This window comes from Coregonus clupeaformis, unplaced genomic scaffold, assembly GCF_020615455.1.
Source record: "Coregonus clupeaformis isolate EN_2021a unplaced genomic scaffold, ASM2061545v1 scaf0200, whole genome shotgun sequence".
NCBI classification, from domain to species: Eukaryota; Metazoa; Chordata; class Actinopteri; order Salmoniformes; family Salmonidae; genus Coregonus; species Coregonus clupeaformis.
In genome coordinates, this window is record NW_025533655.1 from 230,686 (window position 1) to 257,723 (window position 27,038).

Sequence of the window (27,038 nt, forward strand, 5' to 3'; positions counted from 1 at the left end):
GGCCTAGTCATTATAGGACCTAGAGGTCAGAGGCCTAGTCATTATAGGACCTAGAGGTCAGAGGCCTTATTCATATAGGACCCAGAGGTCAGAGGCCTAGTCATATAGGACCCAGAGGTCAGAGGCCTAGTCATATAGGACCCAGAGGTCAGAGGCCTAGTCATTATAGGACCCAGAGGTCAGAGGCCTAGTCATATAGGACCCAGAGGTCAGAGGCCTAGTCATTATAGGACCTAGAGGTCAGAGGCCTAGTCATATAGGACCTAGAGGCCAGAGGCCTAGTCATTATAGGACCCAGAGGCCTAGTCATTATAGGACCTAGAGGTCAGAGGTCAGAGGCCTAGTCATTATAGGACCCAGAGGTCAGAGGCCTAGTCATATAGGACCTAGAGGCCAGAGGCCTAGTCATATAGGACCCAGAGGCCTTGTCATATAGGACCTAGAGGCCAGAGGCCTAGTCATATAGGACCTAGAGGCCAGAGGCCTAGTCATATAGGACCTAGAGGCCAGAGGCCTAGTCATTATAGGACCTAGAGGTCAGAGGCCTAGTCATATAGGACCCAGAGGCCTAGTCATATAGGACCTAGAGGCCAGAGGCCTAGTCATATAGGACCTAGAGGCCAGAGGCCTAGTCATTATAGGACCTAGAGGTCAGAGGTCAGAGGCCTAGTCATATAGGACCTAGAGGTCAGAGGCCTAGTCATATAGGACCCAGAGGTCAGAGGCCTAGTCATTATAGGACCCAGAGGCCTAGTCATTATAGGACCTAGAGGTCAGAGGTCAGAGGCCTAGTCATTATAGGACCCAGAGGTCAGAGGCCTAGTCATATAGGACCTAGAGGCCAGAGGCCTAGTCATATAGGACCTAGAGGCCAGAGGCCTAGTCATATAGGACCTAGAGGCCAGAGGCCTAGTCATTATAGGACCTAGAGGTCAGAGGTCAGAGGCCTAGTCATATAGGACCTAGAGGCCAGAGGCCTAGTCATATAGGACCTAGAGGCCAGAGGCCTAGTCATATAGGACCCAGAGGTCAGAGGCCTAGTCATTATAGGACCTAGAGGTCAGAGGTCAGAGGCCTAGTCATATAGGACCTAGAGGTCAGAGGCCTAGCCCCATGTGGTGGCTGGCTGGTTTATAAAGGCACTGGTCCTATAGTCTGTTTCTGGATGCTGGGAACTGACTGTTATTTACACATGCTGGAATACACTGTCAGGCCATGGAGGGATGTAGCCTATTCATTCACAGAACTGGAGGATTTCATAACTGAATGTCATTACATGGAGTCCATCAGTGGTTTATTCACAATTCAATGACATCAGCTCCAGCTCTGCATCTCTGTTCTGCCCCTCCCCCATACGCCTGCTTCTGTGTGGGATTTGAATTTAAATATCTCAACTTTAGCCTCCTCCCTCCCACGTCGTCTCTTTCAGACGGTTTGACATCTACATGATCATTCTGTTTGTTGTGGTTGTCTTTAAAGTTTTATTATTTTGTACGGATTCGGGAGAGGCGAAGGTCGAGAGCCATGCGTCCTCCGAAACACGACCCTGCCAAGCCGCACTGCTTTTTGACACACTGCTCGCTTAACCCGGAAGCCAGCCGCACCAATGTGTCGGAGGAAACACCGTCCAGCTGGTGACCAAAGTCAGCTTGCAGGCGCCCGGGCCCGCCACAAGGAGTTACTAGAGCGTGATGGGACAATGACATCCCGGCCGGCCAAACCCTCCCCTAACCCGAACAACGCAGGGCCAATTGTGCGCCGCCCTATGGTTCACCCGGTCACGGCCGGCACAGACACAGCCTGGGATCGAACCCAGGTCTGTAGTGACGCCTCAAGCACTGCGACGCAGTGCCTTAGACCGCTGTGCCAATTGGGAGGCCCGGTTGTCTAAGGAGGGTTACTTAGTTATCTCTGTCTCTCCTTTCTGAGCTTACACCTCTTCGTCACCTAGTGTGTTGTTTCTGTGAATATTGAATAAGCATCATTGGATGTGTTGCACCATAGTGTGTACAGCTTGCATTAATACTTCAGTAGCCTCTTATCAGCGGAGTCCGTACAGCTGTGTGTAGCAGGCTGTTATCAGCGTAGTCCGTACAGCTGTGTGTAGCAGGCTGTTATCAGCGTAGTCCGTACAGCTGTGTGTAGCAGGCTGTTATCAGCGTAGTCCGTACAGCTGTGTGTAGCAGGCTGTTATCAGCGGAGTCCGTACAGCTGTGTGTAGCAGGCTGTTATCAGCGTAGTCCGTACAGCTGTGTGTAGCAGGCTGTTATCAGCGTAGTCCGTACAGCTGTGTGTAGCAGGCTGTTATCAGCGTAGTCCGTACAGCTCTGTGTAGCAGGCTGTTATCAGCGGAGTCCCTACAGCTGTGTGTAGCAGGCTGTTATCAGCGGAGTCCGTACAGCTATGTGTAGCAGGCTGTATGGTGTGAACATCTTCTCTAATATGTGTGATGACAGATCAGCTGTCTTAATCCAGCGGTATAAGTAGCCTTAACAACTGGTAGCCATGGCAGCAACAGCATACTGCAGCGTAATTAAGCAGTAACCCGTGAGCAGAGTAAAGAGCCTCCCGGTACAGCGGCAGAGCCAGAGTGAAGAGCCTCCCGGTACAGCGGCAGAGCCAGAGTGAACCTACAGGTGTAAAACTCACCCTGAGTAGGTCAAATCACCTGGAAGTGCTTGTCCTCTTCCTCCTCCTTCCTCCTCCCCTCAAGGCTCCTACTGAATAACACTGGTAGACTGTTGGAGGTTGGACAGCTACTTTTAGAACACCATTCTAGTCACAGCCAGTTGCTTTGCAGTCAGGGAGCATGCAGGTTTGGGTGTGAGAAAGCAGGAAGCTCCGTCACTGGCTTGTTTAACATCACTTACCTTTGAAGAGTATTTCCTAAAAGGAAAAAACTATTTGTGAGTATCCGAGTGGTGCTATTTGAATTGGTTTCCTATTAAAATAAATAAAGTATTTCTGTCGCGGTGTAAAGTGAGCTGTCAAACTAAGGAGGATGTTGTTCTCCTTAGAGAAATGGAAAGCATGTCCTCTTATCAACCGTGTGGTGCATCACTGTTTCCATGTTCAGCGGCTGTCAAGACTCTGGCACTAGATACTGTATGACAGTTCTGAATCCTCTCCTGTAACCCTAACCCCTCACACCCACAAAACTAATCCACAGGCTTCTCACATTATCACCCGTTTCCTGTCCAAGCCGTGTGCTGCTGCTGACCTGTCAGTGTGATGGATGTTAGATGGAAGTTAGATGTATCAGCCAGTCGGTCAGCAAGTCTGCCCTCAGCCTTGTCCTACTGACAGCCAGGTCCCTCTCTTCTCCTCTATCAGTCCTGGGCTGGCTGGGGTAACTACAGCCAGGTCCCTCTCTTCTCCTCTATCAGTCCTGGGCTGGCTGGGATAACTACAGCCAGGTCCCTCTCTTCTCCTCTATCAGTCCTGGGCTGGCTGGGATAACTACAGCCAGGTCCCTCTCTTCTCCTCTATCAGTCCTGGGCTGGCTGGGATAACTACAGCCAGGTCCCTCTCTTCTCCTCTATCAGTCCTGGGCTGGCTGGGGTAACTACAGGCTCTCTCAGGCTCTGAGAGCTCTCAGGAGTAACAGCCCATCTCGTTGTGAGAGGGACAATAAAGAGACTACAATACAGAGGAGGACAATGGACGAGAGAGAGAGAGAGAGAGAGAGAGAGAGAGAGAGAGAGAGAGAGAGAGAGAGAGAGAGAGAGAGAGAGAGAGAGAGAGAGAGAGAGAGAGAGAGAGAGAGAGAGAGAGAGGAGAGAGAGAGAGAGAGAGAGAGAGAGAGAGAGAGAGAGAGAGAGAGAGAGAGAGAGAGAGAGAGAGAGAGAGAGAGAGAGAGAGAGAGAGAGAGAGAGAGAGAGAGAGAGAGAGAGAGAGAGAGAGAGAGAGAGAGAGAGAGAGAGAGAGAGAGAGAGAGAGAGAGAGAGAGAGAGAGAGAGAGAGAGAGAGAGAGAGAGAGAGACCAAGTGGGGGAGAGAGAGGAGAGAGAGAGAGAGAGAGAGAGAGAGAGAGAGAGAGAGAGAGAGAGAGAGAGAGAGAGAGAGAGAGAGAGAGAGAGAGGAAAGCTGGACGAGACAACATGACGTGTGACTACACGTCAGGTCATGTCACCCTGGTAACCATGGAACGCTGGGGGGGTTCCCATCAGGCCCTAGCCTCAGTCACAGATGATCCATTATATTGACCAGATACTCCATTGGTCGCTCTAACAATGTAAATAAATGTCTTCAAAAATGGAAGGCAGTCGGGAGGAGGCAAGATCAGTTGGACCATTGTAGCCAATGAGGCAGATACATGTGTGTGTGATAGCAGGGCACAACTCTGAAATAGTCTTTTTTTTTTTTCTCTCCAAGTTGCCGGGATGTCACGTGTCCTACTTATATCAGTACACACATAGCAACCTAATCATTAGGGAACGTCTATTCCATCAAATAAGCCACACGTAGCAAATAAGCCATTCATTATTTTGTTAACCAAATTCGGCACTCATTGATCTCCATACCGGCCAGCGAATTTCTCTGGGGTTGTTTTGCTTCCCCCGGCCTCATAGATCGTAACATGATTGGTATAATGTATGCATAGAACCGTAGGATCCTCATTTAGCCTCTTGTGGATGGTCTATTCATGTTCTCGTCAATGAAGGAAGGGCACATCACAGCTTATCAAACACATGGTGCGGTGTTACCCGGGCCCTAACACATGGTGCGGTGTTACCCAGGCCCTAACACATGGTGCGGTGTTACCCAGGCCCTAACACATGGTGCGGTGTTACCCAGGCCCTAACACATGGTGCGGTGTTACCCAGGCCCTAACACATGGTGCGGTGTTACCCAGGCCCTAACACATGGTGCGGTGTTACCCAGGCCCTAACACATGGTGCGGTGTTACCCAGGCCCTAACACATGGTGCGGTGTTACCCGGGCCCTAACACATGGTGCGGTGTTACCCGGGCCCTAACACATGGTGCGGTGTTACCCGGGCCCCTAACACATGGTGCGGTGTTACCCAGGCCCTAACACATGGTGCGGTGTTACCCAGGCCCTAACACATGGTGCGGTGTTACCCAGGCCCTAACACATGGTGCGGTGTTACCCAGGCCCTAACACATGGTGCGGTGTTACCCAGGCCCTAACACATGGTGCGGTGTTACCCAGGCCCTAACACATGGTGCGGTGTTACCCAGGCCCTAACACATGGTGCGGTGTTACCCGGGCCCTAACACATGGTGCGGTGTTACCCGGGCCCTAACACATGGTGCGGTGTTACCCGGCCCTAACACATGGTGCGGTGTTACCCGGGCCCTAACACATGGTGCGGTGTTACCCGGGCCCTAACACATGGTGCGGTGTTACCCGGGCCCTAACACATGGTGCGGTGTTACCCGGGCCCTAACACATGGTGCGGTGTTACCCGGGCCCTAACACATGGTGCGGTGTTACCCGGGCCCTAACACATGGTGCGGTGTTACCCAGGCCCTAACACATGGTGCGGTGTTACCCGGGCCCTAACACATGGTGCGGTGTTACCCGGGCCCTAACACATGGTGCGGTGTTACCCCGGGCCCTAACACATGGTGCGGTGTTACCCGGGCCCTAACACATGGTGCGGTGTTACCCGGGCCCTAACACATGGTGCGGTGTTACCCGGGCCCTAACACATGGTGCGGTGTTACCCAGGCCCTAACACATGGTGCGGTGTTACCCAGGCCCTAACACATGGTGCGGTGTTACCCAGGCCCTAACACATGGTGCGGTGTTACCCAGGCCCTAACACATGGTGCGGTGTTACCCGGGCCCTAACACATGGTGCGGTGTTACCCAGGCCCTAACACATGGTGCGGTGTTACCCAGGCCCTAACACATGGTGCGGTGTTACCCAGGCCCTAACACATGGTGCGGTGTTACCCAGGCCCTAACACATGGTGCGGTGTTACCCAGGCCCTAACACATGGTGCGGTGTTACCCGGGCCCTAACACATGGTGCGGTGTTACCCGGGCCCTAACACATGGTGCGGTGTTACCCAGGCCCTAACACATGGTGCGGTGTTACCCAGGCCCTAACACATGGTGCGGTGTTACCCGGGCCCTAACACATGGTGCGGTGTTACCCGGGCCCTAACACATGGTGCGGTGTTACCCGGGCCCTAACACATGGTGCGGTGTTACCCAGGCCCTAACACATGGTGCGGTGTTACCCGGGCCCTAACACATGGTGCGGTGTTACCCAGGCCCTAACACATGGTGCGGTGTTACCCAGGCCCTAACACATGGTGCGGTGTTACCCAGGCCCTAACACATGGTGCGGTGTTACCCAGGCCCTAACACATGGTGCGGTGTTACCCAGGCCCTAACACATGGTGCGGTGTTACCCGGCCCTAACACATGGTGCGGTGTTACCCAGGCCCTAACACATGGTGCGGTGTTACCCGGGCCCTAACACATGGTGCGGTGTTACCCGGGCCCTAACACATGGTGCGGTGTTACCCGGGCCCTAACACATGGTGCGGTGTTACCCAGGCCCTAACACATGGTGCGGTGTTACCCGGGCCCTAACACATGGTGCGGTGTTACCCAGGCCCTAACACATGGTGCGGTGTTACCCGGGCCCTAACACATGGTGCGGTGTTACCCGGGCCCTAACACATGGTGCGGTGTTACCCGGGCCCTAACACATGGTGCGGTGTTACCCGGGCCCTAACACATGGTGCGGTGTTACCCAGGCCCTAACACATGGTGCGGTGTTACCCGGGCCCTAACACTCTTACTCAGTCTTATAGTTGGAAACAAACAGCGACCAGGAAGTGAGCTCCCCTGAGGGCAGCATCAGGCGTGCTGATTGGATCCCAGTCAGTGTTTTGATGAATGTCACCACTCGGGAGTGGGTCAACGTGCCGGGGTCGTCCGTTCTGTCTTAACCTGCTGGGGCCCTGAGAGTGTGGTGCTGTAATTATCACGGTAGTCAGAGTTAAACATCTCTCTTTTTATATGAGGCGTTCTGTTGACAAAGAACCAGGACAGTCCCTGTCGGTGTCTAGAGCTGATTGTCCACGTTAGGCCTGTTAAGAGAAGCCTTCATCTACTCATCAGGTAATCACAGAGATCCAGGAACTCATTATAAAGGCTCTGTTTTAGAGGAGGATGAAGGCCTGGTGAAAACACTTTCTCCTTTTTCATCTGACTGCTGCTATGTAATGGAAAGATTTCACTATTTTTGCGAGTCCTATCCATCTTTTTAATGTTTTTTTTGTCAGCTTCAGAAAGGAGTGGTCTGTAGCTGTATTGAGATGGTATGGTTGACTGGAGTCAGCTCGACCCCTGAGCCCCCGACTTCCTGTACCTTGTCCTGATGATACTTCCTCTCTGTTTGTTATTTTCCATTATGTCATGTCCTGTTGCTATGTTTCTGTCTGACCACAGGAAGTGGAGCTGGGTTAGGTTGGACCCCAGGGATGCAGGGCCCTGGAGCCCCTCATTATACCAGCCTGGGTATGCTGCTGCTGCTGCAGTGCTTAGAGAGGGCTACACTACCGGTCAAACGTTTTAGAACACCTACTCATTCAAGGGTTTTTCTTTATTTGTACTATTTTCTACATTGTAGAATAATATTGAAGATATCAAAACTATGAAATAACAAATATGGAATCATGTAGTAACCCAAAAAGTGTTAAACAAATCAAAATATATTTTATATTTGAGATTCTTCAAATAGCCACCCTTTGCCTTGATGACAGCTTTGCACACTCTTGGTATTCTCTCAACCAGCTTCACCTGGAATGCTTTTCCAACAGTCTTGAAGGAGTTCCCACATATGCTGAGCACTTGTTGGCTGCTATTTCCTTCACTCTGCCGTCCGTCTCATCCCAAACTATCTCAATTGGGTTGAGGTCGGGGGATTGTGGAGGCCAGGTCATCTGATGCAGCACTCCATCACTCTCCTTCTTGGTAAAATAGCCCTTACACAGCCTGGAGGTGTGTTGGGTCATTGTCCTGCTGAAAAACAAATGAGAGTCCCACTAAGCCCAAACCAGATGGGATGGCGTATCGCTGCAGAATGCTGTGGTAGCCATGCTGGTTAAGTGTGCCTTGAATTCTAAATAAATCACAGACAGTGTCACCAGCAAAGCACCCCCACACCATAACACCTCCTCCTCCATGCTTTACGGTGGGAACTACACATGTGGAGATCATCCGTTCACCCACACCGCGTCTCACAAAGACACGGCGGTTGGAACCAAAAATCTCCAATTTGGACTCCAGACCAAAGGACACATTTCCACCGTTCTAATGTTCATTGCTCGTGTTTCTTGGCCCAAGCAGGTCTCTTCTTCTTATTGGTGTCCTTTAGTAGTGGTTTCTTTGCAGAAATTCGACCATGAAGGCCTGATTCACACAGTCTCCTCTGAACAGTTGATGTTGAGATGTGTCATTTACTTGAACTCTGTGAAGCATTTATTTGTGCTCCAATTTCTGAGGCTGGGGACTCTAATGAACTTGTCCTCTGCAGCAGAGGTAACTCTGGGTCTTCCATTCCTGTGGCGGTCCTCATGAGAGTCTGTTTCATCATAGCGCTTGATGGTTTTTGCGACTGCAGTTGAAGAAACTTTAAAAGTTCTTGAAATTTTCCGTATTGACTGACCTTCATGTCTTAAAGTAATGATGGTCTGTCGTTTCTCTTTGCTTATTTGAGCTGTTCTTGACATAATATGGACTTGGTCTTTTACCAAATAGGGCTATCTTCTGTATACCCCCCTACCTTTTCACAACACAACTGATTGGCTCAAACGCATTAAGAAGGAAAGAAATTCCACAAATTAAGTTTTAAGAAGGCACACCTGTTAATTGAAATGAATTCTAGGTGACTACGTCATGAAGCTGGTTGAGAGAATGCCAAGAGTGTGCAAAGCTGTCATCAAGGCAAAGGGTGGCTATTTAAAGAATCTCACATATCAAATATATTTTGATTTGTTTCAACACTTTTTTTGGTTGCGACATGATTCCACATGTGTTATTTCATAGTTTTGATGTCTTCACTATTATTCTACAATGTAGAAAATACTCAAAATAAAGAAAACCCTTGAATGAATAGGTGTGTCCAAGCGTTTGACTGGTGGTGTGGATCTGTCTGTCCTGGGTTACCTGGACGTTAGAGAGGGCTGTCTGTCTGTCTGTCTGTCCGTCCTGAACTACAGCACTCAGATGTGTTGATCTGTATTGTCTTTAGGAGTTGAGCTAACATTCATCTTGGCTGAACAGCTGTTCCACAATGATTGGTTAACAGCCACCCTGCTGGAGGACTTGTTTTCTGTGATTGTCTGAGCCAGACCTGGTTTGACCTCAAGACAACATGGCTTGTTGTCAAGTTGCTGATCCACAGTGAGCAGACTGAAGCAGGTAATGACAGACAGACATGCTATCCTGCTGTAATCCTCCTCTCTGCTGGGCCCTGAGGGCTAGACACCCCCCCCTTTCCTGCCAATTACCTGCTCATGGACTTAGGGAAGAGGAACCCCACAAGGAGACCGACACATTAGTCACGCCCCCGGCCCAGAACACAATGTAAAGCACACTGACTCCTCGGATATGATGCAGCCGCTGCTGTGACCAGTACATTGATTGAATATGCCTGGTACAATAGAACCGATGGAACTGTCCCATAAGGTGCAGATTCTGCCCACCCTGCATGTGTGTGGGGCTAAATCAAGTGCACCTCATGTATTTGAAAAGTGGTAACGGGTGTATTTGACCCAGGTCTGGTACAGAACCTCCAGCAAACTGTTACGCTTTACTCTCTAGAAATAGCTACTTTGGTCAACAAATACCTTGTGGTCTAACCTGGCTGTAATCCCAGAACAATGTGGTGAGTTTAGTTTCCTTTGAGGAAGATGTCTGCTTGATTTCCTCTCATTGATGTATTGTTCTTCTTCTGTATCAATAACGGCTGGTTGTGTGCTGGGTCTGTTGCCGTGGCAACGTAATGAGGGCGCAGGCTGAAAATAAAACCTGTCGCAGGCTAATCAAACAGAGCTCTTCTAGGAGAGGTGTCAAACCAGACATGTTGTTAGACAGTAGGCTGAAGTCATGTTGGAGTGAGTGAAGTGTGTTTTGCTCTCAGATGTGACTGAGTCAGATCCTTTAGTTGTTGACTCCTACTTACCTGCTAGTGGCTGGGGATCCAGCATCATGTAGTAACCACCAGCATCATGTAGGAACCACCAGCATCATGTAGTAACCACCCGCATCACGTAGTAACCACCAGCATCATGTAGTAACCACCAGCATCATGTAGGAACCACCAGCATCATGTAGTAACCACCCGCATCATGTAGTAACCACCAGCATCATGTAGGAACCACCAGCATCATGTAGTAACCACCAGCATCATGTAGTAACCACCAGCATCATGTAGGAACCACCAGCATCATGTAGTAACCACCAGCATCATGTAGTAACCACCCGCATCATGTAGGAACCACCAGCATCATGTAGGAACCACCAGCATCATGTAGGAACCACCCGCATCATGTAGTAACCACCAGCATCATGTAGGAACCACCAGCATCATGTAGGAACCACCAGCATCATGTAGTAACCACCCGCATCACGTAGTAACCACCAGCATCATGTAGTAACCACCAGCATCATGTAGGAACCACCAGCATCATGTAGTAACCACCCGCATCATGTAGTAACCACCAGCATCATGTAGGAACCACCAGCATCATGTAGTAACCACCAGCATCATGTAGTAACCACCAGTATCATGTAGGAACCACCAGCATCATGTAGTAACCACCAGCATCATGTAGTAACCACCCGCATCATGTAGGAACCACCAGCATCATGTAGGAACCACCAGCATCATGTAGGAACCACCCGCATCATGTAGTAACCACCAGCATCATGTAGGAACCACCAGCATCATGTAGAAACCACCAGCATCATGTAGGAACCACCAGCATCATGTAGTAACCACCAGCATCATGTAGTAACCACCAGCATCATGTAGTAACCACCCGCATCATGTAGTAACCACCAGCATCATGTAGTAACCACCAGCATCATGTAGTAACCACCAGCATCATGTAGGAACCAACAGCAGGACAAATTCGGCCCGTGGGCAGCCAGTTGGGGAACCCTGATTTAGTGGCTAGATTGAGATCTGGTTCCAGTCATATACTGTAGGCTGGCATCAGGTTTACCTGAGTATTCTGTGGTTCCGTCTACACTCACACCCTGTTCAATGGCCTGGACACGTTCTAATTCCCCACCTGCTGCGCTGACTGGAAAAGTCTATAATGATGGGTGACGATAACTCTGTGAGGGAGGGAGAGTGGAAGTGCCGGTTGTGTTTCCATGTTTTGCTGCAGAGCGTACAGTTCCAGTTGGTTGTTGAGAGAGCTGTTGTCATCATGACCTGGATACATCCAGGCCTTGACTGGATATTAGATTGATAGACTGTACACTAGTCATTATTAGAGAGGTACTGGATACATCCAGGCCTTGACTGGATATTAGATTGATAGACTGTACACTAGTCATTATTAGAGAGGTACTGGATACATCCAGGCCTTGACTGGATATTAGATTGATAGACTTTACACTAGTCATTATTAGAGAGGTACTGGATACATCCAGGCCTTGACTGGATATTAGATTGATAGACTGTATGCTAGTCATTATATAGAGGTACTGGATACATCCAGGCCTTGACTGGATATTAGATTGATAGACTGTACACTAGTCATTATTAGAGAGGTACTGGATACATCCAGGCCTTGACTGGATATTAGATTGATAGACTGTATGCTAGTCATTATATAGAGGTACTGGATACATCCAGGCCTTGACTGGATATTAGATTGATAGACTGTACACTAGTCATTATATAGAGGTACTGGATACATCCAGGCCTTGACTGGATATTAGATTGATAGACTGTACACTAGTCATTATTAGAGAGGTACTGGATACATCCAGGCCTTGACTGGATATTAGATTGATAGACTGTACACTAGTCATTATATAGAGGTACTGGATACATCCAGGCCTTGACTGGATATTAGATTGATAGACTGTATGCTAGTCATTATATAGAGGTACTGGATACATCCAGGCCTTGACTGGATATTAGATTGATAGACTGTATGCTAGTCATTATATAGAGGTACTGGATACATCCAGGCCTTGACTGGATATTAGATTGATAGACTGTACGCTAGTCATTATATAGAGGTACTGGATACATCCAGGCCTTGACTGGATATTAGATTGATAGACTGTACACTAGTCATTATTAGAGAGGTACTGGATACATCCAGGCCTTGACTGGATATTAGATTGATAGACTGTACACTAGTCATTATTAGAGAGGTACTGGATACATCCAGGCCTTGACTGGATATTAGATTGATAGACTGTATGCTAGTCATTATATAGAGGTACTGGATACATCCAGGCCTTGACTGGATATTAGATTGATAGACTGTATGCTAGTCATTATATAGAGGTACTGGATACATCCAGGCCTTGACTGGATATTAGATTGATAGACTGTACACTAGTCATTATATAGAGGTACTGGATACATCCAGGCCTTGACTGGATATTAGATTGATAGACTGTACACTAGTCATTATATAGAGGTACTGGATACATCCAGGCCTTGACTGGATATTAGATTGATAGACTGTACACTAGTCATTATTAGAGAGGTACTGGATACATCCAGGCCTTGACTGGATATTAGATTGATAGACTGTATGCTAGTCATTATTAGAGAGGTACTGGATACATCCAGGCCTTGACTGGATATTAGATTGATAGACTGTACACTAGTCATTATATAGAGGTACTGGATACATCCAGGCCTTGACTGGATATTAGATTGATAGACTGTACACTAGTCATTATATAGAGGTACTGGATACATCCAGGCCTTGACTGGATATTAGATTGATAGACTGTACACTAGTCATTATTAGAGAGGTACTGGATACATCCAGGCCTTGACTGGATATTAGATTGATAGACTGTATGCTAGTCATTATATAGAGGTACTGGATACATCCAGGCCTTGACTGGATATTAGATTGATAGACTGTATGCTAGTCATTATTAGAGAGGTACTGGATACATCCAGGCCTTGACTGGATATTAGATTGATAGACTGTATGCTAGTCATTATTAGAGAGGTACTGGATACATCCAGGCCTTGACTGGATATTAGATTGATAGACTGTACACTAGTCATTATATAGAGGTACTGGATACATCCAGGCCTTGACTGGATATTAGATTGATAGACTGTACACTAGTCATTATTAGAGAGGTACTGGATACATCCAGGCCTTGACTGGATATTAGATTGATAGACTGTATGCTAGTCATTATATAGAGGTACTGGATACATCCAGGCCTTGACTGGATATTAGATTGATAGACTGTACACTAGTCATTGTTAGAGAGGTACTGGATACATCCAGGCCTTGACTGGATATTAGATTGATAGACTGTACACTAGTCATTATTAGAGAGGTACTGGATACATCCAGGCCTTGACTGGATATTAGATTGATAGACTGTATGCTAGTCATTATATAGAGGTACTGGATACATCCAGGCCTTGACTGGATATTAGATTGATAGACTGTATGCTAGTCATTATATAGAGGTACTGGATACATCCAGGCCTTGACTGGATATTAGATTGATAGACTGTATGCTAGTCATTATATAGAGGTACTGGATACATCCAGGCCTTGACTGGATATTAGATTGATAGACTGTATGCTAGTCATTATATAGAGGTACTGGATACATCCAGGCCTTGACTGGATATTAGATTGATAGACTGTACACTAGTCATTATTAGAGAGGTACTGGATACATCCAGGCCTTGACTGGATATTAGATTGATAGACTGTATGCTAGTCATTATTAGAGAGGTACTGGATACATCCAGGCCTTGACTGGATATTAGATTGATAGACTGTACACTAGTCATTATATAGAGGTACTGGATACATCCAGGCCTTGACTGGATATTAGATTGATAGACTGTACACTAGTCATTATTAGAGAGGTACTGGATACATCCAGGCCTTGACTGGATATTAGATTGATAGACTGTATGCTAGTCATTATATAGAGGTACTGGATACATCCAGGCCTTGACTGGATATTAGATTGATAGACTGTATGCTAGTCATTATATAGAGGTACTGGATACATCCAGGCCTTGACTGGATATTAGATTGATAGACTGTATGCTAGTCATTATATAGAGGTACTGGATACATCCAGGCCTTGACTGGATATTAGATTGATAGACTGTATGCTAGTCATTATATAGAGGTACTGGATACATCCAGGCCTTGACTGGATATTAGATTGATAGACTGTATGCTAGTCATTATATAGAGGTACTGGATACATCCAGGCCTTGACTGGATATTAGATTGATAGACTGTATGCTAGTCATTATATAGAGGTACTGGATACATCCAGGCCTTGACTGGATATTAGATTGATAGACTGTATGCTAGTCATTATATAGAGGTACTGGATACATCCAGGCCTTGACTGGATATTAGATTGATAGACTGTATGCTAGTCATTATATAGAGGTACTGGATACATCCAGGCCTTGACTGGATATTAGATTGATAGACTGTATGCTAGTCATTATATAGAGGTACTGGATACATCCAGGCCTTGACTGGATATTAGATTGATAGACTGTACACTAGTCATTATTAGAGAGGTACTGGATACATCCAGGCCTTGACTGGATATTAGATTGATAGACTGTACACTAGTCATTATTAGAGAGGTACTGGATACATCCAGGCCTTGACTGGATATTAGATTGATAGACTGTATGCTAGTCATTATTAGAGAGGTACTGGATACATCCAGGCCTTGACTGGATATTAGATTGATAGACTGTACACTAGTCATTATTAGAGAGGTACTGGATACATCCAGGCCTTGACTGGATATTAGATTGATAGACTGTACACTAGTCATTATTAGAGAGGTACTGGATACATCCAGGCCTTGACTGGATATTAGATTGATAGACTGTATGCTAGTCATTATATAGAGGTACTGGATACATCCAGGCCTTGACTGGATATTAGATTGATAGACTGTACACTAGTCATTATTAGAGAGGTACAGGATACATCCAGGCCTTGACTGGATATTAGATTGATAGACTGTACACTAGTCATTATTAGAGAGGTACTGGATACATCCAGGCCTTGACTGGATATTAGATTGATAGACTGTATGCTAGTCATTATATAGAGGTACTGGATACATCCAGGCCTTGACTGGATATTAGATTGACAGTACAGTATGTGGACACCTGCTCGTCGAACATCTCATTCCAAAATCATGGGCATTAATATGGAGTTGGTCCCCCCCCTTTGCTGCTATAACAGCCTCCATTCTTCTGGGAAGGCTTTCCACTAGATGTTGGAGCATTGCTGCGGGGACTTGCTTCCATTCAGCCACAAGAGCATTAGTGAGGTCGGGCACTGATGTTGGGTGATTAGGCCTGGCTCACAGTCGGCGTTCCAATTCAACCCAAAGGTGTTCTGTGGGGTTGAGGTCAGGGTTCTGTGCAGCCAGTCAAGTTCTTCCACACTGATTTCGACAAACCATTTCTGTATGAACCTCGCTTTGTGCACAGGGGCATTGTCATGCTGAAATAGGAAAGGGCCTTCCCCAAACTGTTGCCACAAAGTTGGAAGCACAGAATCGTCTAGAATGTCATTGTATGCTGTAGCGTTAAGATTTCCCTTCACTGGAACGAAGGGTCCTAGCCCAAACCATGAAAAACAGCCCCAAACCATTATTCCTCCTCCACCAAACTTTACAGTTGGCACTATGCATTGGGGCAGGTAGCGTTCTCCTGGCATCTGCCAAACCCAGATTTGTCCGTCGGACTGTCAGATGGTGAAGCGTGATTCATCACTCCAGAGAATGCGTTTCCACTGATCCAGAGTCCAATGGTGGCGAGCTTTACACCACTCCAGCCGACACTTGGCTTTGCGCATGGTGATCTTAGGCTTGTGTGTGGCTGCTCGGCCATGGAAACCCGTTTCATGAAGCTCCCTATGAACAGTTCTTGTGCTGACGTTGCTTCCAGAGGCAGTTTGGAACTCGGTAGTGAGTGTTGCAACCGAGGACAGACGATTTTTACGCGCTTCGGCACTCGCGTTCTGTGAGCTTGTGTGGCCTACAACTTCGTGGCTGAGCCGTTGTTGCTCCTAGACGTTTCCACTTCAATAACAGCACTTACAGTTGACCGGGGCAGCTCTAGCAGGGCAGAAATGTGACGAACTGACTTGTTGGAAAGGTGGCATCCTATGACGGTGCCACGTTGAATGTCACTGAGCACTTCAGTAAGATTGCATGGCTGTGTGCTCGATTTTATACGCCTGTCAGCAACGGGTGTGGCTGAAATAGCCGAATCCACTAATTTGAAGGGGTGTCCACATGCTTTTGTATATATAGTTTGTTCCCATGCCAATAAAGCCCTTTGAATGGAATTTAATTGAGAGAGACCTGACCTCGCAGAGAGAGACCTGACCTCGCAGAGAGAGACCTGACCTAGCAGAGAGAGATGACCTAGCAGAGAGAGAGAGATGACCTAGCAGAGAGAGAGAGATGACCTAGCAGAGAGAGAGAGATGACCTAGCAGAGAGAGAGAGAGATGACCTAGCAAAGAGAGAGATGACCTCGCAGAGAGAGAGAGATGACCTAGCAGAGAGAGAGAGATGACCTAGCAGAGAGAGAGAGAGATGACCTAGCAAAGAGAGAGAGATGACCTAGCAGAGAGAGAGAGATGACCTAGCAGAGAGAGAGAGATGACCTAGCAGAGAGAGAGAGAGATGACCTAGCAGAGAGAGAGAGCGATGACCTAGCAGAGAGAGAGAGCGATGACCTAGCAGAGAGAGAGAGCGATGACCTAGCAGAGAGAGAGAGCGATGACCTAGCAGAGAGAGAGAGACCTGACCTCGCAGAGAGAGCGATGACCTAGCAGAAAGAGAGAGGGAGACGGAGAGAGAGAGGGGAAACTCACTTCCTGTTGCAGTAAATGTCAGAGACATTGTGATATGAGACAGACTTTCCGGCTGCGGAGAGGAGGATGAACATCTCCAGAGGACGTACTCCTCTACTCCGCCGACTCTGTCTGCTACGTAGTAGACATTCTACAAGCCCTTCTCAGGAGCTGCACTGTGTCTTTCTCCAGACGGAAATCACTTAGGAACTTGATGAAGTTGGGTTTGGAGCTAAACTTAGCTAAAGTGCGTCTTGTTTCTCTTGATCGGTAAATCACTTATGAGCTTTGTGAAGTTGGGTTTGTAAAGAGTTATGAAGTGGTGACTTTTTGTGAATTTCCGTCTCTGTCTCATCACGAGGAGGAGCCAGGTGGCTTTTAGCGGTGGCTGTGAATCAAAGCGCAGTCAACTGTTATAGTTCTGTAGTATGATTGCAGCGTCTTTTTCAGTCTGCTCAGTGTGTACTCAAGACAAGCTAGCGTTCAGCAGTGTCTGTCTCCAAGTGTTTTCTACTGCAGTACATTCAGTAGTGTCTGTCTCCAAGTGTTTTCTACAGCAGTACATTCAGCAGTGTCTGTCTCCAAGTGTTTTCTACTGCAGTACATTCAGTAGTGTCTGTCTCCAAGTGTTTTCTACAGCAGTACATTCAGTAGTGTCTGTCTCCAAGTGTTTTCTACAGCAGTACATTCAGCAGTGTCTGTCTCCAAGTGTTTTCTACAGCAGTACATTCAGTAGTGTCTGTCTCCAAGTGTTTTCTACTGCAGTACATTCAGTAGTGTCCGTCTCCAAGTGTTTTCTACAGCAGTACATTCAGCAGTGTCTGTCTCCAAGTGTTTTCTACTGCAGTACATTCAGTAGTGTCTGTCTCCAAGTGTTTTCTACTGCAGTACATTCAGTAGTGTCTGTCTCCAAGTGTTTTCTACTGCAGTACATTCAGCAGTGTCTGTCTCCAAGTGTTTTCTACTGCAGTACATTCAGCAGTGTCTGTCTCCAAGTGTTTTCTACTGCAGTACATTCAGTAGTGTCTGTCTCCAAGTGTTTTCTACTGCAGTACATTCAGTAGTGTCTGTCTCCAAGTGTTTTCTACTGCAGTACATTCAGTAGTGTCTGTCTCCAAGTGTTTTCTACTGCAGTACATTCAGTAGTGTCTGTCTCCAAGTGTTTTCTACTGCAGTACATTCAGTAGTGTCCGTCTCCAAGTGTTTTCTACAGCAGTACATTCAGCAGTGTCCGTCTCCAAGTGTTTTCTACAGCAGTACATTCAGCAGTGTCTGTCTCCAAGTGTTTTCTACTGCAGTACATTCAGTAGTGTCTGTCTCCAAGTGTTTTCTACTGCAGTATATTCAGTAGTGTCTGTCTCCAAGTGTTTTCTACTGCAGTACATTCAGTAGTGTCTGTCTCCAAGTGTTTTCTACAGCAGTACATTCAGTAGTGTCTGTCTCCAAGTGTTTTCTATTGCAGTACATTCAGTAGTGTCTGTCTCCAAGTGTTTTCTACAGCAGTACATTCAGTAGTGTCTGTCTCCAAGTGTTTTCTACAGCAGTACATTCAGTAGATGGACATATGGGTGTCTGTCTGCTGCATGAAATGTTCTGTCACTTCAGACATAAGAATACGTTTGGTTACATTGAGCATGTGAACATTCCTGGGCACAGTGAAGTACACTTCTCCCTCATTCCACAATGAGGGTACCTTAGGAGGATACAGCCGGTTGGTTGCATAGTAGTAGAGAAAAACAGTTATGTCTGCTTACTTTGCTGCTCCTCTCCTCTCTCCTCATCTCCTCTCTCCTCCTCTCCTCTCTCCTCCTCTCCTCCTCTCCTCTCTCTTCCTCTCCTCTCTCCTCCTCTCCTCCTCTCCTCTCTCTTCCTCTCCTCTCTCTTCCTCTTCTCTCTCTTCCTCTCCTCTCTCCTACTCTTCTCTCTCTTCCTCTCCTCCTCTCCTCTCTCTTCCTCTCCTCTCTCCTCTCTCCTCTCTCCTCCTCCTCTCCTCCTGTCCTCCTCTCCTCCTCTCCCTCTCCTCTCTCCTCATCTCCTCCTCTCCTTTCTCCTCCTCTCCTCTCTCCTCATCTCCTCTCTCCTCCTCTCCTCTTGACCTCTCCTCTCTCCTCCTCCTCTCCTCTCTCTTCCTCTCCTCTCTCCTCCTCTCCTCCTCTCCTCTCCTCTCCTCATCTCCTCCTCTCCTCTCCTCTCTTCCTCTCTTCCTCTCCTCTCTTCCTCTCTTCCTCTCCTCTCCTCCTCTCCTTTCTCCAATTATTCTCAGTTTCTGTTTCCTCACTCTCTTCTAGCTGTTACCATAGTAACCACCAGCCATGGGGAAGCAGAACAGCAAACTCCGCCCAGAGGTGATGCAGGACCTGCTGGAGAGCACGGACTTCACAGAGCATGAGATCCAGGAGTGGTACAAGGGCTTCCTGAGGGACTGCCCCAGCGGGAACCTCTCCATGGAGGAGTTCAAGAAGATCTACGGTAACTTCTTCCCCTACGGAGACGCCTCCAAGTTCGCCGAGCACGTCTTCCGCACCTTCGACGCCAACGGGGACGGGACGATAGACTTCCGGGAGTTCATCATCGCTCTGAGCGTCACGTCACGGGGCAAGCTGGAGCAGAAACTGAAGTGGGCCTTCAGCATGTACGACCTGGACGGGAACGGATACATCAGCAAGTCTGAGATGCTGGAGATCGTACAGGTGAGACAGGAACAGAGAGGTGGGATTTGTAGTTCTGGTGTGAGTTATTTGTAGGCCCAGCATGTACGACCTGGACGGGAACGGATACATCAGCAAGTCTGAGATGCTGGAGATCGTACAGGTGAGACAGGAACAGAGAGGTGGGATTTGTAGTTCTGGTGTGAGTTATTTGTAGGCCCAGCGTGTACGACCTGGACGGGAACGGATACATCAGCAAGGCAGAGATGCTGGAGATCGTACAGGTGAGACAGGAACAGAGAGGTGGGATTTGTAGTTCTGGTGTGAGTTATTTGTAGGCCCAGCGTGTACGACCTGGACGGGAACGGATACATCAGCAAGTCAGAGATGCTGGAGATCGTACAGGCGAGGATTGACCTTCAGTAGTGTATAGTCGACTGGTTGTCTTCTGTATCGTGGTTCATGTTGACTGATTTATTTGTTGATCAGCAACAATCCTACTGTTGGATTTCACTCCCGTACGCCTGCACATTCCAGTGTCTATTGCAATATATACTCATGTTAATTCCTGGTAAAAAAAAATTGCAGATGCCCCCAGACAGAAAGTGGCCAGATCGGTTTTGAAACAGCAGCAACACTGTCTTTATCCATAAGACATAGCAGTCCTAGCTCCCAGCCCGCTGGCAGACAGTCCCGCTGTATCAACAGGACATGTACTCTAAAGACTTTGCTATGGCCATCTATCTAGTAGAGAAACACTTGGAGAAAAAATACTTTACTAGGGATTCAAGTATTTCTTGACAATGTAATTGTCTTTGGCAGGCCGTTGCTTGGACCATATTCCTCCAACAGAACCGGCCAGACCACGTTGTGTTGCAAAGTGAAGATATCGTGTGACATAAAATTGTTATCATTATGGAACATTTAGCGAGAGCTTCATTAGTTATTTGTAGATATCTATACTGAACAAAAATATAAACGCAACATGCAACAATTTAAAAGATTTTACTGAGTTACAGTCCTAATCTATGGATTTCACATGACTGGGAATACAGAGATGCATCTGTTGGTCACAGATACCTTTAAAAAAAAAAGGTAGGGGTGTGGATCAGAAAACCAGTCAGTATCTGGTGTAATCACAATTTGCCTCATGCAGCGCGACACATCTCCTTCACATAGAATTGATCAGGCTGTTGATTGTGGCCTGTGGAATGTTGTCCCACTCCTCTTCAATGGCTGTGCGAAGTTACTGGATATTGGCGGGAACTGGAACACGCTGTCGTACACGTCGATCCAGAGCATCCCAAACATGCTCAATGGGTGACATGTCCGGTGAGTATGCAGGCCATGGAAGAACTTGGACATTTTCAGCTTCCATTAATTGTGTACAGATCCTTGCAATATAGGGCCGTGCATTATCATTCTGAAACATGAGGTGATGGCAGCGGATGAATGGCACGACAATGGGCCTCAGGATCTCGTCACAGTATCTCTGTGCATTCAAATTGCCATCGATAAAATGCAATTGTGTTCGTTGTCTGTAGCTTATGCCTGCCCATGCCATAACCCCACCACCACGGGGCACTCTGCTCACAACGTTGACATCAGCAAACCGCTCGCCCACACAACGCCATACTGCCCAGTACAGTTGAAACAGGGATTCATCCATGAAGAGCACACTTCTCCAGCGTGCCAGTGGCCATCGAAGGTTAACATTTGCCCACTGAAGTCGGTTACGACACCGAACTGCAGTCAGGTCAAGACCCTGGTGAGGACGACGAGCACGCAGATGATCTTCCCTGAGACGGTTTCTGACAGTTTGTGCAGAAATTCTTCGGTTGTGCAAAACCACAGTTTCATCAGCTGTCCGGGTGGCTGGTCTCAGACGATCCGCAGGTGAAGGAGCTGGATGTGGAGGTCCTGGGCTGGCGTGGTTACACGTGGTCTGGGGAGGTCCTGGGTTGGCGTGGTTACACGTGGTCTGTGGTCGTGAGGCCGGTTGGGCGTACTGCCAAATTCTCTAAAATGATGTTGGAGGCGGCTTATGGTAGAGAAATTAACATTATATTATCTTGCAACAGCTCTGGTGGACATTCCTGCAGTCAGCATGCTAATTGCACGCTCCCTCAAAACTTGAGACATCTGTTGCATTATGTTGTGTGACAAAACTGCACATTTTAGAGTGGCCTTTTATTGTCCTCAGCACAAGGTGCACCTGTGTAATGATCATGCTGTTTAATCAGCTTCTTGATAAGCCACACCTGTCAGGTGGATGCATTATCTTGACAAAGGAGAAATGTTCAATAAACAGGGATGTAAACAAATTTGTGCACCAAATTTGAGAGAAATAAGTTTTTGGTGCGGATGGACAATTTCTGGGACCTTTTTATTTCAGTTCATGAATCACTTTACATGTTGCGTTTATATTTTTGTTCAGTGTATAATATGGTGTCTGTGTGTTTTATTCTCCAGGAGATCTATAAGATGGTGTCTGTGTGTTTTATTCTCCAGGAGATCTATAAGATGGTGTCTGTGTGTTTTATTCTCCAGGAGATCTATAAGATGGTGTCTGTGTGTTTTATTCTCCAGGAGATCTATAAGATGGTGTCTGTGTGTTTATTCTGCAGGAGATCTATAAGATGGTGTCTGTGTGTTTTATTCCCCTATTCTCCAGGAGATCTATAAGATGGTGTCTGTGTGTTTTATTCTCCTATTCTCCAGGAGATCTATAAGATGGTGTCTGTGTGTTTTATTCTCCTATTCTCCAGGAGATCTATAAGATGGTGTCTGTGTGTTTTATTCTCCAGGCGATCTATAAGATGGTGTCTGTGTGTTTTATTCTCCAGGAGATCTATAAGATGGTGTCTGTGTGTTTTATTCTCCAGGAGATCTATAAGATGGTGTCTGTGTGTTTTATTCCCCTATTCTCCAGGAGATCTATAAGATGGTGTCTGTGTGTTTTATTCTCCTATTCTCCAGGAGATCTATAAGATGGTGTCTGTGTGTTTTATTCTCCTATTCTCCAGGAGATCTATAAGATGGTGTCTGTGTGTTTTATTCTCCAGGCGATCTATAAGATGGTGTCTGTGTGTTTTATTCTCCAGGAGATCTATAAGATGGTGTCTGTGTGTTTTATTCTCCAGGAGATCTATAAGATGGTGTCTGTGTGTTTTATTCTCCAGGCGATCTATAAGATGGTGTCTGTGTGTTTATTCTGCAGGAGATCTATAAGATGGTGTCTGTGTGTTTTATTCTCCAGGAGATCTATAAGATGGTGTCTGTGTGTTTTATTCCCCTATTCTCCAGGAGATCTATAAGATGGTGTCTGTGTGTTTTATTCTCCTATTCTCCAGGAGATCTATAAGATGGTGTCTGTGTGTTTTATTCTCCTATTCTCCAGGAGATCTATAAGATGGTGTCTGTGTGTTTTATTCTCCAGGCGATCTATAAGATGGTGTCTGTGTGTTTATTCTGCAGGAGATCTATAAGATGGTGTCTGTGTGCGTTTATTCTCCAGGAGATCTATAAGATGGTGTCTGTGTGTTTTATTCTCCAGGAGATCTATAAGATGGTGTCTGTGTGTTTTATTCTCCAGGCGATCTATAAGATGGTGTCTGTGTGTTTTATTCTCCAGGAGATCTATAAGATGGTGTCTGTGTGTTTTATTCTCCAGGAGATCTATAAGATGGTGTCTGTGTGTTTTATTCTCCAGGAGATCTATAAGATGGTGTCTGTGTGTTTTATTCTCCAGGAGATCTATAAGATGGTGTCTGTGTGTTTTATTCTGCAGGAGATCTATAAGATGGTGTCTGTGTGTTTTATTCTCCAGGCGATCTATAAGATGGTGTCTGTGTGTGTTTATTCTCCAGGCGATCTATAAGATGGTGTCATCTGTGATGAAGATGCCAGAGGATGAGTCGACTCCAGAGAAGAGAACAGAGAAGATCTTCAGACAGATGGACACCAACAGAGACGGTGGGTCTCATCTCATCCACCTCAACACATTACAGCCTATATTGGGAGCGTTAGTGTTAAAGTAGCTGGAGCAGTAAACTTTCAATACCTTCAAAACTATTGTTAGATTAATTTGTATTTTAAGAATAATGACTAAAGGATTTCACCCCAAATACAGTATAAATGTGTGAACTGTGTTAGAATTATAATGTATTGTCAACCTACTAACAGAGGGGGGCGGGACTAAACATTCCAGGGTGAAGGGGACTGAGAAAATGGGTTACAGGGGGCCTCCTAGAGGTGGGCGGAGCAGGGTGCCTTTGTGTGGGGAGAACAAGTATTTGATACACTGCCGATTTTGCAGGTTTTCCTACTTACAAAGCCTGTAGAGGTCTGTAATTTTTATCATAGGTACACTTCAACTGTGAGAGACAGAATCTAAAACAAAAATCCAGAAAATCACATTGTATGATTTTTAAGTAATTAATTTGCATTTTATTGCATGACATAAGTATTTGATACATCAGAAAAGCAGAACTTAATATTTGGTACAGAAACCTTTGTTTGCAATTACAGAGATCATACATTTCCTGTAGGTCTTGACCAGGTTTTCACACACTGCAGCAGGGATTTTGGCCCACTCCTCCATACAGACCTTCTCCAGATCCTTCAGGTTTCAGGGCTGTCGCTGGGCAATACAGACTTTCAGCTCCCTCCAAAGATTTTCTATTGGGTTCAGGTCTGGAGACTGGCTAGGCCACTCCAGGACCTTGAGATGCTTCTTACGGAGCCACTCCTTAGTTGCCCTGGCTGTGTGTTTCGGGTCGTTGTCATGCTGGAAGACTCAGCCACGACCCATCTTCAATGCTCTTACTGAGGGAAGGAGGTTGTTGGCTAAGATCTCGCGATACATGGCCCCATCCATCCTCCCCTCAATATGGTGCAGTCGTCCTGTCCCCTTTGCAGAAAAGCATCCCCAAAGAATGATGTTTCCACCTCCATGCTTCACGGTTGGGATGGTGTTCTTGGGGTTGTACTCATCCTTCTTCTTCCTCCAAACACAGCGAGTGGAGTTTAGACCAAAAATCTCTATTATTGTCTCATCAGACCACATGACCTTCTCCCATTCCTCCTCTGGATCATCCAGATGGTCATTGGCAAACTTCAGATGGGCCTGGACATGCGCTGGCTTGAGCAGGGGGACCTTGCGTGCGCTGCAGGATTTTAATCCATGACGGCGTAGTGTGTTACTAATGGTTTCCTTTGAGACTGTGGTCCCAGCTCCCTTCAGGTCATTGACCAGGTGTGTTCTGCTGTGTAGTTCTGGGCTGATCCCTCACCTTCCTCATGATAATTGATGCCCCACGAGGTGAGATCTTGCATGGAGCCCCAGACCGAGGGTGATTGACCGTCATCTTGAACTTCTTCCATTTTCTAATAATTGCGGCAACAGTTGTTGCCTTCTCACCAAGCTGCTTGCCTATTGTCCTGTAACCCATCCCAGCCTTGTGCAGGTCTACAATTGTATCCCTGATGTCCTTACACAGCTCTCTGGTCTTGGCCATTGTGGAGAGGTTGGAGTCTGTTTGATTGAGTGTGTGGACAGGTGTCTTTTATACAGGTAACGAGTTCAAACAGGTGCAGTTAATACAGGTAATGAGTGGAGAACTGGAGGGCTTCTTAAAGAAAAACTAACAGGTCTGTGAGAGCCGGAATTCTTACTGGTTGGTAGGTGATCAAATACTTATGTCATGCAATAAAATGCTAATTAATTACTTAAAAATCATACAATGTGATTTTCTGGATTTTTGTTTTAGATTCCGTCTCTCACAGTTGAAGTGTACCTATGATAAAAATGACAGACCTCTACATGCTTTGTAAGTAGGAAAACCTGCAAAATCTGCAGTGTATCAAATACTTGTTCTCCCCAGTGTATGTGTATTGGGCGGCAGAGCTCTCCATGAATAAAGATACAGATAATCCTTGTGGGTTGTGGACCTTGAATCATTGATGATTAAAACCAGAGCCTTACAACCTCTGGTAATGATTCAAGCTTAGGTTGAATTAGAGATAGAAATTCTCGTAACAACTATATATCTCTTTTTATATATAAATATATATAAATGTGAATATTTGTAGCTACTTTTGAAGTTAATACCTGCAGTCAACTTGTACAGGATGTTAGGAGATAAAGCTGGTTGGCGTTCTTCAGTTCACCTGTTACGTTATTTTACATTATGAAGCTTACCCGTAGATCCCCAGAACAGTTGACCCACAACGGGAGACTGGTGAGCCCATAGCGTTCTATATCTATCAGTGAGTCCATAGTGTTCTATATCTATCAGTGAGCCCATAGCGTTCTATATCTATCAGTGAGCCCATAGCGTTCTATATCTATCAGTGAGTCTCTGCTGGTGAGCCCATAGCGTTCTATATCTATCAGTGAGTCTCTGCTGGTGAGTCCATAGCGTTCTATATCTATCAGTGAGTCCATAGTGTTCTATATCTATCAGTGAGTCCATAGTGTTCTATATCTATCAGTGAGTCTCTGCTGGTGAGTCCATAGTGTTCTATATCTATCAGTGAGTCTCTGCTGGTGAGTCCATAGTGTTCTATATCTATCAGTGAGTCTCTGCTGGTGAGTCCATAGTGTTCTATATCTATCAGTGAGTCCATAGTGTTCTATATCTATCAGTGAGTCCATAGTGTTCTATATCTATCAGTGAGTCCATAGTGTTCTATATCTATCAGTGAGTCCATAGTGTCCTATATCTATCAGTGAGTCTCTGCTGGTGAGTCCATAGTGTTCTATATCTATCAGTGAGTCTCTGCTGGTGAGCCCATAGCGTTCTATATCTATCAGTGAGTCTCTGCTGGTGAGTCCATAGTGTTCTATATCTATCAGTGAGTCCATAGCGTTCTATATCTATCAGTGAGTCTCTGCTGGTGAGTCCATAGTGTTCTATATCTATCAGTGAGTCCATAGTGTTCTATATCTATCAGTGAGTCCATAGTGTTCTATATCTATCAGTGAGTCCATAGTGTTCTATATCTATCAGTGAGTCTCTGCTGGTGAGCCCATAGTGTTCTATATCTATCAGTGAGTCTCTGCTGGTGAGTCCATAGTGTTCTATATCTATCAGTGAGTCCATAGTGTTCTATATCTATCAGTGAGTCCATAGTGTTCTATATCTATCAGTGAGTCTCTGCTGGTGAGTCCATAGTGTTCTATATCTATCAGTGAGTCCATAGTGTTCTATATCTATCAGTGAGTCCATAGTGTTCTATATCTATCAGTGAGTCCATAGTGTCCTATATCTATCAGTGAGTCCATAGTGTTCTGTA

At 46.4% G+C, this 27,038-nt stretch overlaps 2 protein-coding genes across 2 annotated transcripts in view; both read left to right on the forward strand.

The window, feature by feature from the left end:
* The window catches only part of LOC123484114 (uncharacterized protein C2orf16-like), a 71,927-nt gene extending 52,466 nt beyond the window's left edge, over positions 1-19,461 (forward strand). Inside the window, exon 4 of the mRNA XM_045214127.1 lies at positions 19,380-19,461. Coding sequence (XP_045070062.1) covers positions 19,380-19,391 — 12 coding nt within the window. The 3' untranslated portion in view covers positions 19,392-19,461. The remainder of the gene's footprint in view (positions 1-19,379) is intronic.
* Positions 19,404-27,038, forward strand: part of LOC121555778 (neurocalcin-delta A) — a 33,372-nt gene continuing 25,737 nt past the window's right edge. Inside the window, exons 1-2 of the mRNA XM_041869616.2 lie at positions 19,404-19,781; positions 23,609-23,714. Of these exons, the coding sequence (XP_041725550.1) occupies positions 19,404-19,781; positions 23,609-23,714 (484 nt within the window). The remainder of the gene's footprint in view (positions 19,782-23,608; positions 23,715-27,038) is intronic.